We start from the raw sequence: 19,033 nt of genomic DNA on the forward strand, positions 1-19,033 counted from the left end.
ATCATTACTCAGTACTGGTACCCCGTGTATATAACCAAGTTATCATTACTCAGTACTGGTACCCAGGGTATATAACCAAGTTATCATTACTCAGTACTGGTACCCCGTGTATATAGCCTAGTTATCATTACTCAGTACTGGTACCCCGTGTATATAACCTAGATATCATTACTCGGTACTGGTACCCCGTGTATATAGCCTAGTTATCATTATCAGTACTGGTACCCCGTGTATATAACCAAGTTATCATTACTCAGTACTGGTACCCTGTGTATATAGCCTAGTTATCATTACTCAGTACTGGTAGTCCGTGTATATAGCCTAGTTATCATTACTCAGTACTGGTACCCCGTGTATATAGCCTAGTTATCATTACTCAGTACTGGTACCCCGTGTATATAGCCTAGTTATCATTACTCAGTACTGGTACCCTGTGTATATAGCCTAGTTATCATTACTCAGTACTGGTACCCCGTGTATATAACCAAGTTATCATTACTCAGTACTGGTACCCCGTGTATATAGCCTAGTTATCATTACTCAGTACTGGTACCCCGTGTATATAGCCTAGTTATCATTACTCAGTACTGGTACCCCGTGTGTATATAGCCTAGTTATCATTACTCAGTACTGGTACCCCGTGTATATAACCAAGTTATCATTACTCAGTACTGGTACCCTGTGTATATAGCCTAGTTATCATTACTCAGTACTGGTAGCCCGTGTATATAGCCTAGTTATCATTACTCAGTACTGGTACCCCGTGTATGTAGCCTAGTTATCATTACTCAGTACTGGTACCCCGTGTATATAGCCTAGTTATCATTACTCAGTACTGGTACCCCGTGTATATAACCTAGTTATCATTACTCAGTACTGGTACCCTGTGTATATAGCCTAGTTATCATTACTCAGTACTGGTACCCCGTGTATATAGCCTAGTTATCATTACTCAGTACTGGTACCCCGTGTATATAACCAAGTTATCATTACTCAGTACTGGTACCCTGTGTATATAGCCTAGTTATCATTACTCAGTACTGGTACCCTGTGTATATAGCCTAGTTATCATTACTCAGTACTGGTACCCCGTGTATATAACCAAGTTATCATTACTCAGTACTGGTACCCCGTGTATATAACCAAGTTATCATTACTCAGTACTGGTACCCCGTGTATATAGCCTAGTTATCATTACTCAGTACTGGTACCCCGTGTATATAGCCTAGTTATCATTACTCAGTACTGGTAGCCCGTGTATATAGCCTAGTTATCATTACTCAGTACTGGTACCCCGTGTATATAGCCTAGTTATCATTACTCAGTACTGGTACCCCGTGTATATAACCTAGATATCATTACTCAGTACTGGTACCCCGTGTATATAGCCAAGTTATCATTACTCAGTACTGGTACCCGGTGTATATAGCCTAGTTATCATTACTCAGTACTGGTACCCCGTGTATATAGCCTAGTTATCATTACTCAGTACTGGTACCCCGTGTATGTAGCCTAGTTATCATTACTCAGTACTGGTACCCCGTGTATATAGCCTAGTTATCATTACTCAGTACTGGTACCCCGTGTATATAACCTAGTTATCATTACTCAGTACTGGTACCCCGTGTATATAGCCTAGTTATCATTACTCAGTACTGGTACCCCGTGTATATAGCCTAGTTATCATTACTCAGTACTGGTACCCCGTGTATATAGCCTAGTTATCATTACTCAGTACTGGTACCCTGTGTATATAGCCTAGTTATCATTACTCAGTACTGGTACCCTGTGTATATAGCCTAGTTATCATTACTCAGTACTGGTACCCCGTGTATATAACCAAGTTATCATTACTCAGTACTGGTACCCCGTGTATATAACCAAGTTATCATTACTCAGTACTGGTACCCTGTGTATATAGCCTAGTTATCATTACTCAGTACTGGTACCCCGTGTATATAGCCTAGTTATCATTACTCAGTACTGGTAGCCCGTGTATATAGCCTAGTTATCATTACTCAGTACTGGTACCCCGTGTATATAGCCTAGTTATCATTACTCAGTACTGGTACCCCGTGTATATAACCTAGATATCATTACTCAGTACTGGTACCCTGTGTATATAGCCTAGTTATCATTACTCAGTACTGGTACCCCGTGTATATAACCAAGTTATCATTACTCAGTACTGGTACCCCGTGTATATAGCCTTGTTATCATTACTCAGTACTGGTACCCCGTGTATATAGCCTAGTTATCATTACTCAGTACTGGTACCCTGTGTATATAGCCTAGTTATCATTACTCAGTACTGGTACCCCGTGTATATAACCTAGTTATCATTACTCAGTACTGGTACCCCGTGTATATAGCCTAGTTATCATTACTCAGTACTGGTACCCCGTGTATATAGCCTAGTTATCATTACTCAGTACTGGTACCCCGTGTATATAACCAAGTTATCATTACTCAGTACTGGTACCCCGTGTATATAGTCTTGTTATCATTACTCAGTACTGGTACCCCGTGTATATAGCCTAGTTATCATTACTCAGTACTGGTACCCCGTGTATATAGCCTAGTTATCATTACTCAGTACTGGTACCCCGTGTATATAACCTAGTTATCATTACTCAGTACTGGTACCCCGTGTATATAGCCTAGTTATCATTACTCAGTACTGGTACCCCGTGTATATAACCAAGTTATCATTACTCAGTACTGGTACACCGTGTATATAACCAAGTTATCATTACTCAGTACTGGTACCCCGTGTATATAACCTAGTTATCATTACTCAGTACTGGTACCCCGTGTATATAACCAAGTTATCATTACTCAGTACTGGTACCCTGTGTATATAGCCTAGTTATCATTACTCAGTACTGGTACCCCGTGTATATAGCCTAGTTATCATTACTCAGTACTGGTAGCCCGTGTATATAGCCTAGTTATCATTACTCAGTACTGGTACCCCGTGTATATAGCCTAGTTATCATTACTCAGTACTGGTACCCCGTGTATATAACCTAGTTATCATTACTCAGTACTGGTACCCCGTGTATATAGCCTAGTTATCATTACTCAGTACTGGTACCCCGTGTATATAACCAAGTTATCATTACTCAGTACTGGTACCCCGTGTATATAGCCTTGTTATCATTACTCAGTACTGGTACCCCGTGTATATAGCCTAGTTATCATTACTCAGTACTGGTACCCTGTGTATATAGCCTAGTTATCATTACTCAGTACTGGTACCCCGTGTATATAACCTAGTTATCATTACTCAGTACTGGTACCCCGTGTATATAGCCTAGTTATCATTACTCAGTACTGGTACCCCGTGTATATAACCAAGTTATCATTACTCAGTACTGGTACCCCGTGTATATAGCCTAGTTATCATTACTCAGTACTGGTACCCCGTGTATATAGCCTAGTTATCATTACTCAGTACTGGTACCCCGTGTATATAACCTAGTTATCATTACTCAGTACTGGTACCCCGTGTATATAGCCTAGTTATCATTACTCAGTACTGGTACCCCGTGTATATAGCCTAGTTATCATTACTCAGTACTGGTACCCCGTGTATATAGCCTAGTTATCATTACTCAGTACTGGTACCCCGTGTATATAGCCTAGTTATCATTACTCAGTACTGGTACCCCGTGTATATAACCAAGTTATCATTACTCAGTACTGGTACCCCGTGTATATAACCAAGTTATCATTACTCAGTACTGGTACCCTGTGTATATAGCCTAGTTATCATTACTCAGTACTGGTACCCCGTGTATATAGCCTAGTTATCATTACTCAGTACTGGTAGCCCGTGTATATAGCCTAGTTATCATTACTCAGTACTGGTACCCCGTGTATATAGCCTAGTTATCATTACTCAGTACTGGTACCCCGTGTATATAAACTAGATATCATTACTCAGTACTGGTACCCTGTGTATATAGCCTAGTTATCATTACTCAGTACTGGTACCCCGTGTATATAGCCTAGTTATCATTACTCAGTACTGGTACCCCGTGTATATAACCAAGTTATCATTACTCAGTACTGGTACCCCGTGTATATAGCCTTGTTATCATTACTCAGTACTGGTACCCCGTGTATATAGCCTAGTTATCATTACTCAGTACTGGTACCCTGTGTATATAGCCTAGTTATCATTACTCAGTACTGGTACCCCGTGTATATAACCTAGTTATCATTACTCAGTACTGGTACCCCGTGTATATAGCCTAGTTATCATTACTCAGTACTGGTACCCCGTGTATATAACCAAGTTATCATTACTCAGTACTGGTACCCCGTGTATATAGCCTAGTTATCATTACTCAGTACTGGTACCCCGTGTATATAGCCTAGTTATCATTACTCAGTACTGGTACCCCGTGTATATAGCCTAGTTATCATTACTCAGTACTGGTACCCCGTGTATATAGCCTAGTTATCATTACTCAGTACTGGTACCCTGTGTATATAGCCTAGTTATCATTACTCAGTACTGGTACCCCGTGTATATAACCTAGTTATCATTACTCAGTACTGGTACCCCGTGTATATAGCCTAGTTATCATTACTCAGTACTGGTACCCCGTGTATATAACCAAGTTATCATTACTCAGTACTGGTACCCCGTGTATATAACCTAGTTATCATTACTCAGTACTGGTACCCCGTGTATATAGCCTAGTTATCATTACTCAGTACTGGTACCCCGTGTATATAACCTAGTTATCATTACTCAGTACTGGTACCCCGTGTATATAACCTAGTTATCATTACTCAGTACTGGTACCCCGTGTATATAGCCTAGTTATCATTACTCAGTACTGGTACCCCGTGTATATAGCCTAGTTATCATTACTCAGTACTGGTACCCCGTGTATATAACCAAGTTATCATTACTCAGTACTGGTACCCCGTGTATATAACCAAGTTATCATTACTCAGTACTGGTACCCCGTGTATATAGCCTAGTTATCATTACTCAGTACTGGTACCCCGTGTATATAGCCTAGTTATCATTACTCAGTACTGGTACCCTGTGTATATAGCCTAGTTATCATTACTCAGTACTGGTACCCCGTGTATATAGCCTAGTTATCATTACTCAGTACTGGTACCCCGTGTATATAACCTAGTTATCATTACTCAGTACTGGTACCCCGTGTATATAGCCTAGTTATCATTACTCAGTACTGGTACCCCGTGTATATAACCAAGTTATCATTACTCAGTACTGGTACCCCGTGTATATAACCAAGTTATCATTACTCAGTACTGGTACCCCGTGTATATAACCACGTTATCATTACTCAGTACTGGTACCCTGTGTATATAGCCTAGTTATCATTACTCAGTACTGGTACCCTGTGTATATAGCCTAGTTATCATTACTCAGTACTGGTACCCCGTGTATATAGCCTAGTTATCATTACTCAGTACTGGTACCCCGTGTATATAACCTAGTTATCATTACTCAGTACTGGTACCCTGTGTATATAGCCTAGTTATCATTACTCAGTACTGGTACCCCGTGTATATAACCAAGTTATCATTACTCAGTACTGGTACCCCGTGTATATAGTCTTGTTATCATTACTCAGTACTGGTACCCCGTGTATATAGCCTAGTTATCATTACTCAGTACTGCTACCCCGTGTATATAACCAAGTTATCATTACTCAGTACTGGTACCCCGTGTATATAACCTAGTTATCATTACTCAGTACTGGTACCCTGTGTATATAGCCTAGTTATCATTACTCAGTACTGGTACCCTGTGTATATAGCCTAGTTATCATTACTCAGTACTGGTACCCCGTGTATATAACCTAGTTATCATTACTCAGTACTGGTACCCCGTGTATATAGCCTAGTTATCATTACTCAGTACTGGTACCCCGTGTATATAACCAAGTTATCATTACTCAGTACTGGTACCCTGTGTATATAGTCTAGTTATCATTACTCAGTACTGGTACCCCGTGTATATAACCAAGTTATCATTACTCAGTACTGGTACCCCGTGTATATAACCTAGTTATCATTACTCAGTACTGGTACCCCGTGTATATAGCCTAGTTATCATTTCTCAGTACTGGTACCCCGTGTATATAACCTAGTTATCATTACTCAGTACTGGTACCCCGTGTATATAGCCTAGTTATCATTACTCAGTACTGGTACCCCGTGTATATAACCTAGTTATCATTACTCAGTACTGGTACCCCGTGTATATAACCAAGTTATCAAGTTGTGTATTTATTACGTGTTATTACTTTTCTATTATTTCTCTATTTTCTTTCTCTCTTCATTGTTGGGAAGGACCTGTCAGTAAGCATTTCACTGTTAGTCCACACCTGTTGTTTAGGAAGCATTTCACTGTTAGTCTACACCTGTTGTTTAGGAAGCATTTCACTGTTAGTCCACACCTGTTGTTTAGGAAGCATTTCACTGTTAGTCCACACCTGTTGTTTAGGAAGCATTTCACTGTTAGTCCACACCTGTTGTTTAGGAAGCATTTCACTGTTAGTCTACACCTGTTGTTTAGGAAGCATTTCACTGTTAGTCTACACCTGTTGTTTAGGAAGCATTTCACTGTTAGTCCACACCTGTTGTTTAGGAAGCATTTCACTGTTAGTCCACACCTGTTGTTTAGGAAGCATTTCACTGTTAGTCTTCACCTGTTGTTTAGGAAGCATTTCACTGTTAGTCTACACCTGTTGTTTAGGAAGCATTTCACTGTTAGTCCACACCTGTTGTTTAGGAAGCATTTCACTGTTAGTCTTCACCTGTTGTTTGTGAAGCATTTCACTGTTAGTCTACACCTGTTGTTTAGGAAGCATTTCACTGTTAGTCCACACCTGTTGTTTAGGAAGCATTTCACTGTTAGTCTGCACCTGTTGTTTAGGAAGCATTTCACTGTTAGTCTACACCTGTTGTTTAGGAAGCATTTCACTGTTAGTCCACACCTGTTGTTTAGGAAGCATTTCACTGTTAGTCTACACCTGTTGTTTAGGAAGCATTTCACTGTTAGTCCACACCTGTTGTTTAGGAAGCATTTCACTGTTAGTCCACACCTGTTGTTTAGGAAGCATTTCACTGTTAGTCTACACCTGTTGTTTAGGAAGCATTTCACTGTTAGTCCACACCTGTTGTTTAGGAAGCATTTCACTGTTAGTCTACACCTGTTGTTTAGGAAGCATTTCACTGTTAGTCTACACCTGTTGTTTAGGAAGCATTTCACTGTTAGTCTACACCTGTTGTTTAGGAAGCATTTCACTGTTAGTCTACACCTGTTGTTTAGGAAGCATTTCACTGTTAGTCTTCACCTGTTGTTTAGGAAGCATTTCACTGTTAGTCTACACCTGTTGTTTAGGAAGCATTTCACTGTTAGTCTGCACCTGTTGTTTAGGAAGCATTTCACTGTTAGTCTACACCTGTTGTTTAGGAAGCATTTCACTGTTAGTCCACACCTGTTGTTTACGAATCATGTCACAAATAACATTTGATTTGAATTGAATTTGTACTCTCTGGCTAGAATTCAATCAAAGTGCATTAGGGTTTTTCTGCACTGTGCTTTTCTGCAATGCAAATTGTTCTGCGACGCGCCTCTGCCAAATAGGTGTTTGATAGAAGCATGTCCCAAGTAATCTCGTCCTCAGACGTCTCTCTCGAACCTGGGGACAAGGTTATGGCCCGAGTAGATAAAGAAATCCCTGAATCAATGTCTTCAATTGACGCCTCTCCAAGTCCCATTAGTATATGTGGCCATTAGGCTGATCTCTTGGGGGAGAAAACAAAAAATAATGGAGAGCAAGGGGAGGATGAATCTTTGTGGACTGAGAGCTCAGTCTCCATGGGAGACCCGTCCGCTCGTACGTTGTCTCCGTAACAACCGTGGGGTCGCCACGGTGACTGAGAGGTCAGAGAAGGTTGTTATGAGGACACTGGACCATTATGTGTTAAAGTGTGTATTAATGTAATGCTGCCTGTCAGTGTACATCATTTGCCTGTTAGCAGCTGCTGGCTTGTTTCCTGTTTACGTAGGTGTCATCGTGAAATCTGCTGTTTGTAGTTCAAAATGTGGGGGATGAAAGGGTGAATTGAGTCAGAAATCTCACACACACACACACACACACACACACGCACACACGCACACACACACACACACGCACACACACACACACACACACACAATTTCACAATGGTTTAAATCTGGGTTCAAGGTGTTCCACCAAAGACCTCGAGGCAGTCAGTCAATCCAGAACAAAAACGACGCGGCCATGACAGTAGCAGTACTTTACAGTGAAGGGCGACAATGTAATGGTTAAAGATGAATTACTGATTAAATGTTCCCACTGGACTGCACAGCAAGGCTGTGTACGGGACAAATTGTGACAGAACAGCTGAAGTCAGTAGAGGCGTCGGAAACAGTAGGGTGCAAAAAGAAAAACCTCTACTACCAGGACTTAACTGGAATGAAGCGTAGCAAGCTATCTTTATCAATTTTATTTTAAAGCCATGTGTGATTACAGACAATTAATACATTAAATCAAAGAAAAGCCTGTGGGCATAGTGTAGGACAGTGTGAAAACTAACTTCCTGGCACACAACAAAAAAGGACAGAAATAGATTAAATGGGCAGAACTAGGAAGCAGCAGTAGCTTTAGCTATAGGGTCAAAGACAGCTAGCATAGCCTTAATTTAGCTAACCTCCGTTATTATGGTGTTTAGTGGAGGCTAGCCATGTCAAGGCTACAGCTAGCGTTGTATACGTCTATGACATTGCATATCTCCCACTAATTCCATGATATTTCTATGTGAATTCGTGTCCAGAAGCCTGTTAAACTATAGTAGAGAACATAGCTAGTAACACGTGACCTAGTTAACTTCCTTAATCTATAGCCTAGACCAGTGTTTCCCAACCCTGGTCCTCCAGTACCCCCAACAAGCACACCTGATTCAATTTGTCAACTAGTCATCAAGCCCTCAATGAGCTGAATGAGGGGTGTCTGTTCAGCGCTACAACATCAATGTGTACTGTTGGGGTTACTGGAGGACCAGGGTTGGGAAACACTAGACAAGAGGAGAATAATAGGTGTGTCACGATGGTATAAATGGATCGGGAGACAGGCGCAGGAATGCGTATATTTTTTTTTTTATTGATCCAAATTACAGTGTGCCGTGTAAAGGCATGGGTACAAAGACAAAAAACACCTAACAAAACACAGGGTTGAAACCCAAACAAAAGAGAGAGGAGTACCTCAAATAAATAAAATGGGGCGAGACCCGAAAACACAAGTACACAATGATACAACACGGGACGAGACCCGTAATCATTTGCACAATACATAAAACACGCAGCACAGAAGATGAAACAACGCATAGCTACTTCACACAACCAAACGGACATTGGAACAATAAATCAACAGCCCAATGGTGAACCAAAGGGCAGCCTAATACAATTATTAATCATTGAGAAATGGGCACCAGGTGTACGTAATCAACAGTTCAGTTCCTAGAGGCCGGTGACCTCTGAACTGGTGCACGGAATGAGCAACAGTGCCGGAGAGATCCGTGACAAGGGGAATGGACTCTAGAGAATGTATGATGTCAGGGGCAGGGATCTACCTGATATGTCAGTCTATTGTGTTACACAACAGGGCACAAAGATCAAATTAAAAGACTCAAATTCAGTAAGTTAGTGGACAGTTTTGTTTGTGAAGACCATTTGAAATGTTAAAAATCACTGTATAACAACCACTAGACACAAGTAAGTTTAAAGCTGAACAAAGTCGCATAGCTAAATAGCTCAAGACAAAACTGATGATTGCAACACTCAACAAAGAGCTGCAGTTAGTTTCAGAGTGGGTGGCAAGGAATAAGTTAGCCCTAAATATTTCTAAAACTAAAAGCATTGTATTTGGAACAAAACACTCACTCTAAACCTCAACTAAATCTTGTAATAAATAATGTGGAAATTGAGAAAATTGAGATGACTAAACTGCTTGGAGTAACACTAGATTGTAAACTGTCATGGTCAAAACATATTGATACAACAGTAGCTAAGATGGGGAGAAGACTGTCTATAATAAAGCGATGATCTGTCCTCTTAACAACATTATCAACAAGGCAGGTCCTACAGGCCCTAGTTTAGTCACACATTGACTACTGTTCAGTCGTGTGGTCAGGTGCCACAAAAAAGGACTTAGGAAAATTGCAATTGGCTCAGAACAGGGCAGCACGGCTGGCCCTTGGATGTACACAAAGAGCTAATATTAATATTATGCATGTCAATCTCTCCTGGCTGAAAGTGGAGGAGAGATTGACTTCATCACTACTTTTAATTATGAGAGGTATTGACATGTTGAATGCACCAAGCTGTCTGTTTAAACTACTGGCACACAGCTCAGACACCCATGCATACCCCATAAGACATGCCACCAGAGGTCTCTTCACAGTCCCCAAGTCCTGAACAGACTATGGGAGGCGCACAGTACTACATAGAGCCATGACTACATGGAACTCTATTCCACATCAGGTAACTGACGCAAGCAGTAAAATTAGATTTAAAAAAACAGATTAAAAAACACCTTATGGAACAGCGGGGACTGTGAAGCAACACAAACATAGCCACCGTGCTTCTACACCTGCATTGCTTGCTGTTTGGGGTTTTAGGCTGGGTTTCTGTACAGCACTTTGTGATATCAGCTGATGTAAGAAGGGCTATATATATAAATGCATTTGATTTGAAACATTAGCACATACACATGCATACACACACACACGATAACATACTCACTATACATACACATGGATTTAGTACTGTAAATATGTGGTAGTGGTGGAGTAGGGGCCTGAGGGCACACAGTGTATTGTGAAATCTGTGAATGTATTGTAATGTCCAGGAAGAGTAGCTGCTGCTTTGGTAGCAGCTAATGGGGATCCATAATAAATACAAATACAAAACACCTCATTGAAACCCTACCAAATAGTTAAATCCCCCCCCTTTCGGGGGTTACTTTTCTTAACCTTAACATTCTCTCTTCATGACTCAATCTCCCGGGTTACCATTTCTATTTCCCATCCAGCCAAGTTAATGAGTGGCGAGTGAACCTATTTAAAATTGCCTCTCACATACAGTAGTACATCAATGTTTACTGCACATTTTACTGCAGTTTCAGTGAGGGTTCGATTGCCCCATACACCGCCGCGGGCACCACATACAGTTACTGAACATCTAGGTTAATCGCTGAATTAAAAAGGTGAAATTACTCAAATGTAAAACTGAATACTGTTTCAGGCCATCTGCTTGGTATTACGGTTTCAGGCCATCTGCTTGGTATTACGGTTTCAGGCCATCTGCTTGGTATTACGGTTTCAGGCCATCTGCTTGGTATTACGGTTTCAGGCCATCTGCTTGGTATTACGGTTTCAGGCCATCTGCTTGGTATTACGGTTTCAGGCCATCTGCTTGGTATTACGGTTTCAGGCCATCTGCTTGGTATTACGGTTTCAGGCCATCTGCTTGGTATTACGGTTTCAGGCCATCTGCTTGGTATTACGGTTTCAGGCCATCTGCTTGGTATTACGGTTTCAGGCCATCTGCTTGGTTCTCTGCATTTCAGTGTATCTGCTCTGCAGTCCCCTTACTATTCCCCGTGGCAGGTAACTGGACATGCACTGTGATATAAGAGGCTGCCTCCTCTCTGGGGAGAAACTCACTGTGATATAAGAGGCTGCCTCCACTCTGGGGAGAAATAAAAACACAGACACAGTACTGTGTGACTCACGCTCAACTCTCTTCTCCAACATGGCCAAGCGGTTTGTCACCTCTGTCTCCAGCTCGTTGATTTTAAACGCTCTGCAGAGAAAAATAAGTGATGGACAGAGAGAGAGAGAGAGAGAGAGAGAGAGAGAGAGAGAGAGAGAGAGAGAGAGAGAGAGAGAGGATAGGACAGAGATGTACAGAGAGAGAGAGAGAGAGAGAGAGAGAGAGAGAGGGATAGGACAGAGATGGACAGAGAGAGAGATGGGGAGAGAGATGGAGAGAGAGAGATGGACAGAGAGAGAGAGAGACAAGGAGAGAGATGGACAGAGAGAGAGATGGACAGAGAGAGAGAAGGAGAGAGATGGACAGAGAGAGAGAGACAAGGAGAGAGAGATGGACAGAGAGAGAGACACAAGGAGAGAGAGATGGACAGAGAGAGAGACAAGGAGAGAGATGGGGAGAGAGAGATGGACAGAGAGAGAGAAGGAGAGAGAGATGGACAGAGAGAAAATTAAAAGGCAGATAGGATAGAGAGACGGGACAGAGAGCATTGATTATCTGAAAGCAGCACACGCATAAATATAGTAACAGACAAATAGCAAGCATTTACTAAAACCAGAGAAAAAAAAGCATTTACGAAGGCAAGACAAAATGTCCATGAAAGCAATATCAGTGCTCTTACCTGGAAAACTGCTCTGCCACCTGTGTCAATACATTCTGGAAGAGTTCCTCTTTATCTGTGGGAAGGAAGGTGTAGGATGGTACTACACAGAAAAGCTTAAACTCATACCACTTCACTCTGTGTTATAAAGACAACACTGCACACAGGTCTGATACACTCAACTATCTGACTGAAGCCTTCACTCAACTATCTGCCTTTCATTAGAACTGAGCCTGGTGGTGTAACAGATATTGATTGGCCCTTCTCTCACACTCAAACACACCTTATGTAAACCAGTGGCAACGAGAGAATGAAAGCGACACAACAGATGGCAAAACAAGAGAGAGTAATAGTTTTTTTCTGTCTCACTACTGAATGCAGTAGTGGTGTTTGGAGATGGTGCCAGCTGAATACAGTAGTGGTGTTTGGAGATGGTGCCAGCTGAATACAGTAGTGGTGTTTGGAGATGGTGCCAGCTGAATACAGTAGTGGTGTTTGGAGATAGTGCCAGCTTGATATCTTAACAAGACACTTATAATTTCCCATCCTACGCACAGAAAATAACTAAATGACAAAAACACAGCCCTGCTATTGTTGCAGAACAAAGTTGTGGCCAAAGTTCACCTGAGAGGCCAATAAAAGTGCAGGTATGTGAACTAGTAAAAGCACCGGTTGGCCGGGTTCCATTGTACACCGTGTCACATTAAACGATAGAACACCGTTTCACCAGGGGTCAGAGGTTAGGACCATACTAAGCCTCGCCTCTATGACAGCCACAGCCATAGTGTGTGTCTGCATCACTACCCAGAAGGTTATGTTGCTGTAATAAAACAACCCATTTGAATGATGTGGAATTGAACCAGGTGATTGCAGTAAAGATTGGGAACAAAGACAAAACCTTTTGTTTATGGACTTTTTTCCCCTAGATGTTGAGCTGGTCTGTCTGTGTGCTCGTGTTTGAGTGATGAGGACAATATGTTGTTGTAACCAAGCAACACAGTTAATTAAATAGTGTGTGTGTGTCTAAGTGTGTCTATTGCCTAAACATGTTATTGATGATGCTCCTTTATATGCTGTTTGCACGTCAGGTATGTGGGTTTGTCTGTGTGTGTGTGTGTTAGTTTCGTAAATGAAAATAGTGACAAAAATATTTGTCAACCACCTATTTTTCAGTGGCAATTGACGAGACGATAACTGACTAAATAGACCCAGAGAAGCAGATTTTTCATTTCGGCTGACTAGATTTTGTCTGCAACAAAATGTTTAACTAGTAAGTGGACTGGAGAGACAGAGATTTTCAGTGTTATTTTTTTGGTCCAATCAAAAGCATGCATGGCATTTTCAGAATTGTAAGGCTTTCTCACTGCAATGTTGCAATGCTGTAATTGGTGGAAAATAAATACCATGCCCAGGTTACAAATCACTGATGCAAATAAGGCACACCATAGCTACTCTCCTGGGGGTACAAGCACCCGGTAGAAAAAGGAGCCGCTTTACTTATCGTGTTGATTCAAACAAGACCGAATGCAATGACTGATAGGGGCACTATGTTGAAGTCACCGTGCCTCCATCTTGGCCCTCCCCCACCATTGTGTTGAAGCCACCGTGCCTCCATCTTGGCCCTCCCCCACCATTGTGTTGAAGCCACCGTGCCTCCATCTTGGCCCTCCCCCACCATTGTGTTGAAGCCACCGTGCCTCCATCTTGGCCCTCCCCCACCATTGTGCTAAAGCCACCATGCCTCCATCTTGGCCCTCCCCCACCATTGTGTTGAAGCCACCGTGCCTCCATCTTGGCCCTCCCCCACCATTGTGTTGAAGCCACCATGCCTCCATTTTGGCCCTCCCCCACCATTGTGTTGAAGCCACCGTGCCTCCATCTTGGCCCTCCCCCACCATTGTGTTGAAGCCACCGTGCCTCCATCTTGCCCCTCCCCCACCATTGTGCTAAAGCCACCATGCCTCCATCTTGGCCCTCCCCCACCATTGTGTTGAAGCCACTTCCATTTCCCTCCCACCATTGTGCTAAAGCCACCGTGCCTCCATCTTGGCCCTCCCCCACCATTGTGTTGAAGCCACCGTGCCTCCATCTTGGCCCTCCCCCACCATTGTGTTGAAGTCACCGTGCCTCCATCTTGGCCCTCCCCCCACCATTGTGTTGAAGCCACTGTGCCTCCATCTTGGCCCTCCCCCACCATTGTGCTAAAGCCACCGTGCCTCCATCTTGGCCCTCCCCACCATTGTGTTGAAGCCACCGTGCCTCCATCTTGGCCCTCCCCACCATTGTGCTAAAGCCACCATGCCTCCATCTTGGCCCTCCCCCACCATTGTGTTGAAGCCACCGTGCCTCCATCTTGGCCCTCCCCACCATTGTGCTAAAGCCACCATGCCTCCATCTTGGCCCTCCCCCACCATTGTGTTGAAGCCACCATGCCTCCACGGTGGCTTTGGAAGCTATAGAAATGCATTATTATGTTTTTATTTATTCTTTATTTTAAGACATATTAAGACTTAGGTCTCTTTTCCAAATGCGCCCTGTATAATACAACATTCACCGAACAAAAATATAAACGCAACAATTTCAAAGGTTTTACTGAGGTACAGTTCATGTATGGATATCAGTCAATTTAAAAATTCATTAGGCCCTAATCTATAGATTTCACATAAATGGGAATACAGAAATTAATCTGTTGGTCACAGATAGGTTAAAAAAATAAAATAAAAGTAGGGGCCTGGATCACAAAACCAGTCAGTATCTGGTGTGACCACCATTTGCCTCATGCAGTGCGACAACTCTCCAACTCTCCTCAGGTTGTTGACTGTGGCCTTTGGAATGTTGTCCCACTCCTCTTCAATGGTTGTGCGAAGTTGCTGGATATTGGCGGGAACTGAAACACGCTGTCGCACACGTCGATCCAGAGAATCCCAAATGTGCGCAATAGGTGACATGTCTGGTGAGTATGCAGGCCGTGGAAGAACTGGGACATTTTCAGCTTCCAGGAATTGTGTAAAATGGTCTGAGAAGAACATTGGTAGGGCAATTCAATAATAGCCAATAATGTATTGAGCCTCTAGCCTACTGCACAAACCTCATTGCTACAGTACTGTTTTTAATAGGCTCATGATTTTTATTCTGAGCGGTAGATCTCGACCTGCATTTTGACCCAGAAAGTGATCTCGGCTCAGAAAAGGTTGGTGACCACTTCCTTAATACATACTTTTGAATTATAATATGTGAGCAAAACAAATGAATTAATTTTTTTATTTTTTTTATTCCTTAAAGTATAATGTTTTTGAGATTACTATTGTTACGGTCCCCACTACAAAAAATTTAAAAATACATACATGTAATTTTGTCTTCGAAACATTTAATTGAAATACTGAGGAATGAAAATATGGCCAACCGGTGGCTACAAAGCCTCTCAAAGACCAATAAATAGCATCAACAATACAGGGTTTATATACAGTGCCTTCAGAAAGTCTTCAGACCCCCTGACTTTTTCCACATTTTGTTATGTTACAGCCTTATTCTAAAATCAGTTAAATAAAACAATTTCCTCAGCAATATACATACAATACCCCAAAATGACAAAGCGAAAACAGGTTTTTAGACATTTATGCAAATGTATAATAATAGAAACTTTGCTATGAGACTGGAAATTGAGCTCAGATGCATCCTGTTTCCATTGACCATCCTTGAGATGTTTCTACAACTTGATTGGAATCCACCTGTGGTAAATTCAATTGATTGGACATGATTTGGAAAGGCACACACCTGTCTATATAAGGTCCCACAGTTGACAGTGCATGTCAGAGCAAAAACCCAGCCATGAGATCAAAGGAAGTGTCCGTAGAGCTCTGAGACAGGATTGTGTCGAGGCACAGATCTGGGCAAGGGTACCAAAACATTTCTGCAGCATTGAAGGTCCCCAAGAACACAGTGGCCTCCATCATTCTGAAATGGAAGAAGTTTGGAACCACCAAGACCTGGAGCTGGCCGCCCGGCTAAACTGAGCAATCGGGGGAGAAGGGCCTTGGTCAGGGAGGTGCCCAAGAACCCGATGGTCACTCTGACAGAGCTCTAGAGTTCCTCTGGAGATGGGAGAACTTTCCAGAAAGACAAACATCTCTGCAGCACTCCACCAAACAGGCCTTTATGGTAGAGTGGCCAGACAGAAGTCACTCCTCAGTAAAAGGCACATGACAGCCCGCTTGGAGTTTGCCAAAAAGACCCTAAAGGATTCTCAGACCATGAGAAACAAGATTCTCTGGTCTGATGAAAGCAAGATTGAACTCTTTGGCCTGAATGCCAAGTGTCACGTCTGGAAGAAACCTGGCACCATCCCTACGGTGAAGCATGGTGGTGGCAGCATCATGCTGTGGGGATGTTTTTCAGCGGCAGGGACTGGGAGACTAGTCAGGATCGAGGCAAAGATGAACGGCGCAAAGTACAGAGAGAGATCGATCCTTGATGAAAACCTGCTCCAGCGAGCTCACGACCTCAGACTGGGGTGAGGGTTCACCTTCCAACAGGACAACGACCCAAAGCACACAACCAAGACGGCGCAGGAGTGGCTTTGGGACAAGTCTCTGAATGTCCTTGAGTGGCCCAGCCAGAGCCTGGACTTGAACCCAATCGAACATCTCTGAAGAAACCTGAAAACAGCTGTGCAGCGACACTCCCCATTCAACCTGACAGAGCTTGAGAGGATCTGCAGAAATTGGGAGAAACTCCCCAAATACAGGTGTGCCAAGCTTGTAGCCTCATACCCAAGAAGACTAGAGGCTGTAATCGCTGCTAAAGCTCCTTCAACGAAGTACAAAGTAAAGGATCTGAATAATTATTTAATTGTGAAATTTCAGTTTTTTTGGGGGGGGGATAAATTATGGGGTATTGTGTGTAGATTAATGAGGGGAAAAAAGGATGTAATACATTATAGAATAAGGCTGTAACGTAACAAAATGTGGAAAAAGTCAAGGAGTCCAAGTCACTGTACATCATTGGTAAAAATACTACCAACCTGGAGAGATATATAGACCCCACCACGCCAGGTAGGCGCTGCCGCATTCACATTTAGAGCATAATACACTCAGGTAATAACAGATAGATAATGCTAGCTAGTTAGTTTGCTACAATCTATAAGACCACTACTACTGACAGATCTTTGATTACAATACAGATACAGTATGTCAAGGGACAGGGCTCCAGACTGCAACCATTTAGTGGCATTTTGCGACCCATTGACTTGGCTGTGCGAGGTAAAAAAAAAATAATAATAATAATATTGGTCGTATCAGTGTGAGCTGAACATTCATTACATGGCCACCACATTCAAAAGTTTCAAAACAATCACATTTTTTTGGTGGCTAAAACCATGATTTGGTCAAACAGTAAAGCGAATTATGCTCATGATTCCTGTAATGAAAGTGTCTGCCCAGTCCCTGGGCCTGTTCCGCTGGGGCCTGTTGCTGTGATGAGCGAGCCTCTTGATGTGCGGTCCGGGAGACAGAAAAAGGCTTCTGAGATTATATATATATATATATATATATATATATATATATATATATATATATATATAGTACAATCATTTCAAAATCCAATAGCGGGAAATACATACAGTATATAGCTTTGGAAACAACTACTGTTGTTCTCCGCTTTCTGTGGGTATAATTTTAATTTGTTATCTCTTACTATTGACCTCAATAGCAACTATTTTAAATGTACTTTTAGAGGAATACATAGCAGTAGGTATTATATTTAGTGTTAGCGATCTAACTAATTTGTTTTGAGTTTTCACTTCCTAATGTGGTGAATTAGCTACAAAGTAAATTAGCCTATGATATTAGTGCACATGAAGATGTAGGCAAATTAATCTATTGAACAACAATGCAGAAAATTCAGGATCCTTCTTTTAACAGTAACAATAATAAGGGTTCTACATGGAACCAAAAAAGAGTTCTAACTGGAACCAAAAAGGGTTCTTCAAAGGGTTCTCCTATGGGGACAGCCGAAGAACACTTTTAGGTTCTATATAGCACCTTTTATTTTAAGAGTGTAGGACAAGGCGATGTGTGTTTGTGCTCATGGAAGTCAGTGATTGATGTTTAATATAGGTTAATGAGGCAATACAAATGTGATGTGACTAAAATAAAGGGAATTTAGTTGACTAAAATGGCCCCACTGTCTTCATAATTTTACAGTAACTAGACTAAATCATTATTCAAATGCTAAAATTATATTTTAGTCAAAATAACTAAGACAAGACTAAATAATGGCAAAATTAACACGTGTGTGTGTGCGCGCGCGCGTGCGTGTGTGTGTGTGTGCGCATGTTCCCGAGTGGTGCAGCAGTATAAGGCACTGCATATCAGTGCTAGAGGCGTCACTACAGACACACTGGTTCGAATCCAGGCTGTATCACAACTGGCTGTGATTGGGAGTTCCATAGGGTGGTGCACAATTGGTCCAGCGTTGTCTGGATTTGGCCGGTGTAGGCCGTCATTGTAAATAAGAATTTGTTCTTAACTGACTTGCCTAGTTAAATAAATAAAAAAATATTCTAATTTGGTATG

At 42.0% G+C, this 19,033-nt stretch overlaps 1 protein-coding gene across 1 annotated transcript in view; it reads right to left on the reverse strand.

Moving 5' to 3' along the window:
- LOC106586845 (high affinity cGMP-specific 3',5'-cyclic phosphodiesterase 9A) overlaps window positions 1–12,962 on the reverse strand; it is a 40,092-nt gene extending 27,130 nt beyond the window's left edge. The window contains exons 1-2 of the mRNA XM_014174557.2: window positions 12,483–12,962; window positions 11,823–11,893 (exon numbers count right to left, since the gene is read on the reverse strand). Of these exons, the coding sequence (XP_014030032.2) occupies window positions 11,823–11,844 (22 nt within the window). The 5' untranslated portion in view covers window positions 11,845–11,893; window positions 12,483–12,962. The remainder of the gene's footprint in view (window positions 1–11,822; window positions 11,894–12,482) is intronic.
- Between the last annotated feature and the right edge of the window lie 6,071 nt (window positions 12,963–19,033).

The sequence above is a fragment of the Salmo salar genome, chromosome ssa25 (assembly GCF_905237065.1).
Source record: "Salmo salar chromosome ssa25, Ssal_v3.1, whole genome shotgun sequence".
Lineage (NCBI taxonomy): Eukaryota > Metazoa > Chordata > Actinopteri > Salmoniformes > Salmonidae > Salmo > Salmo salar.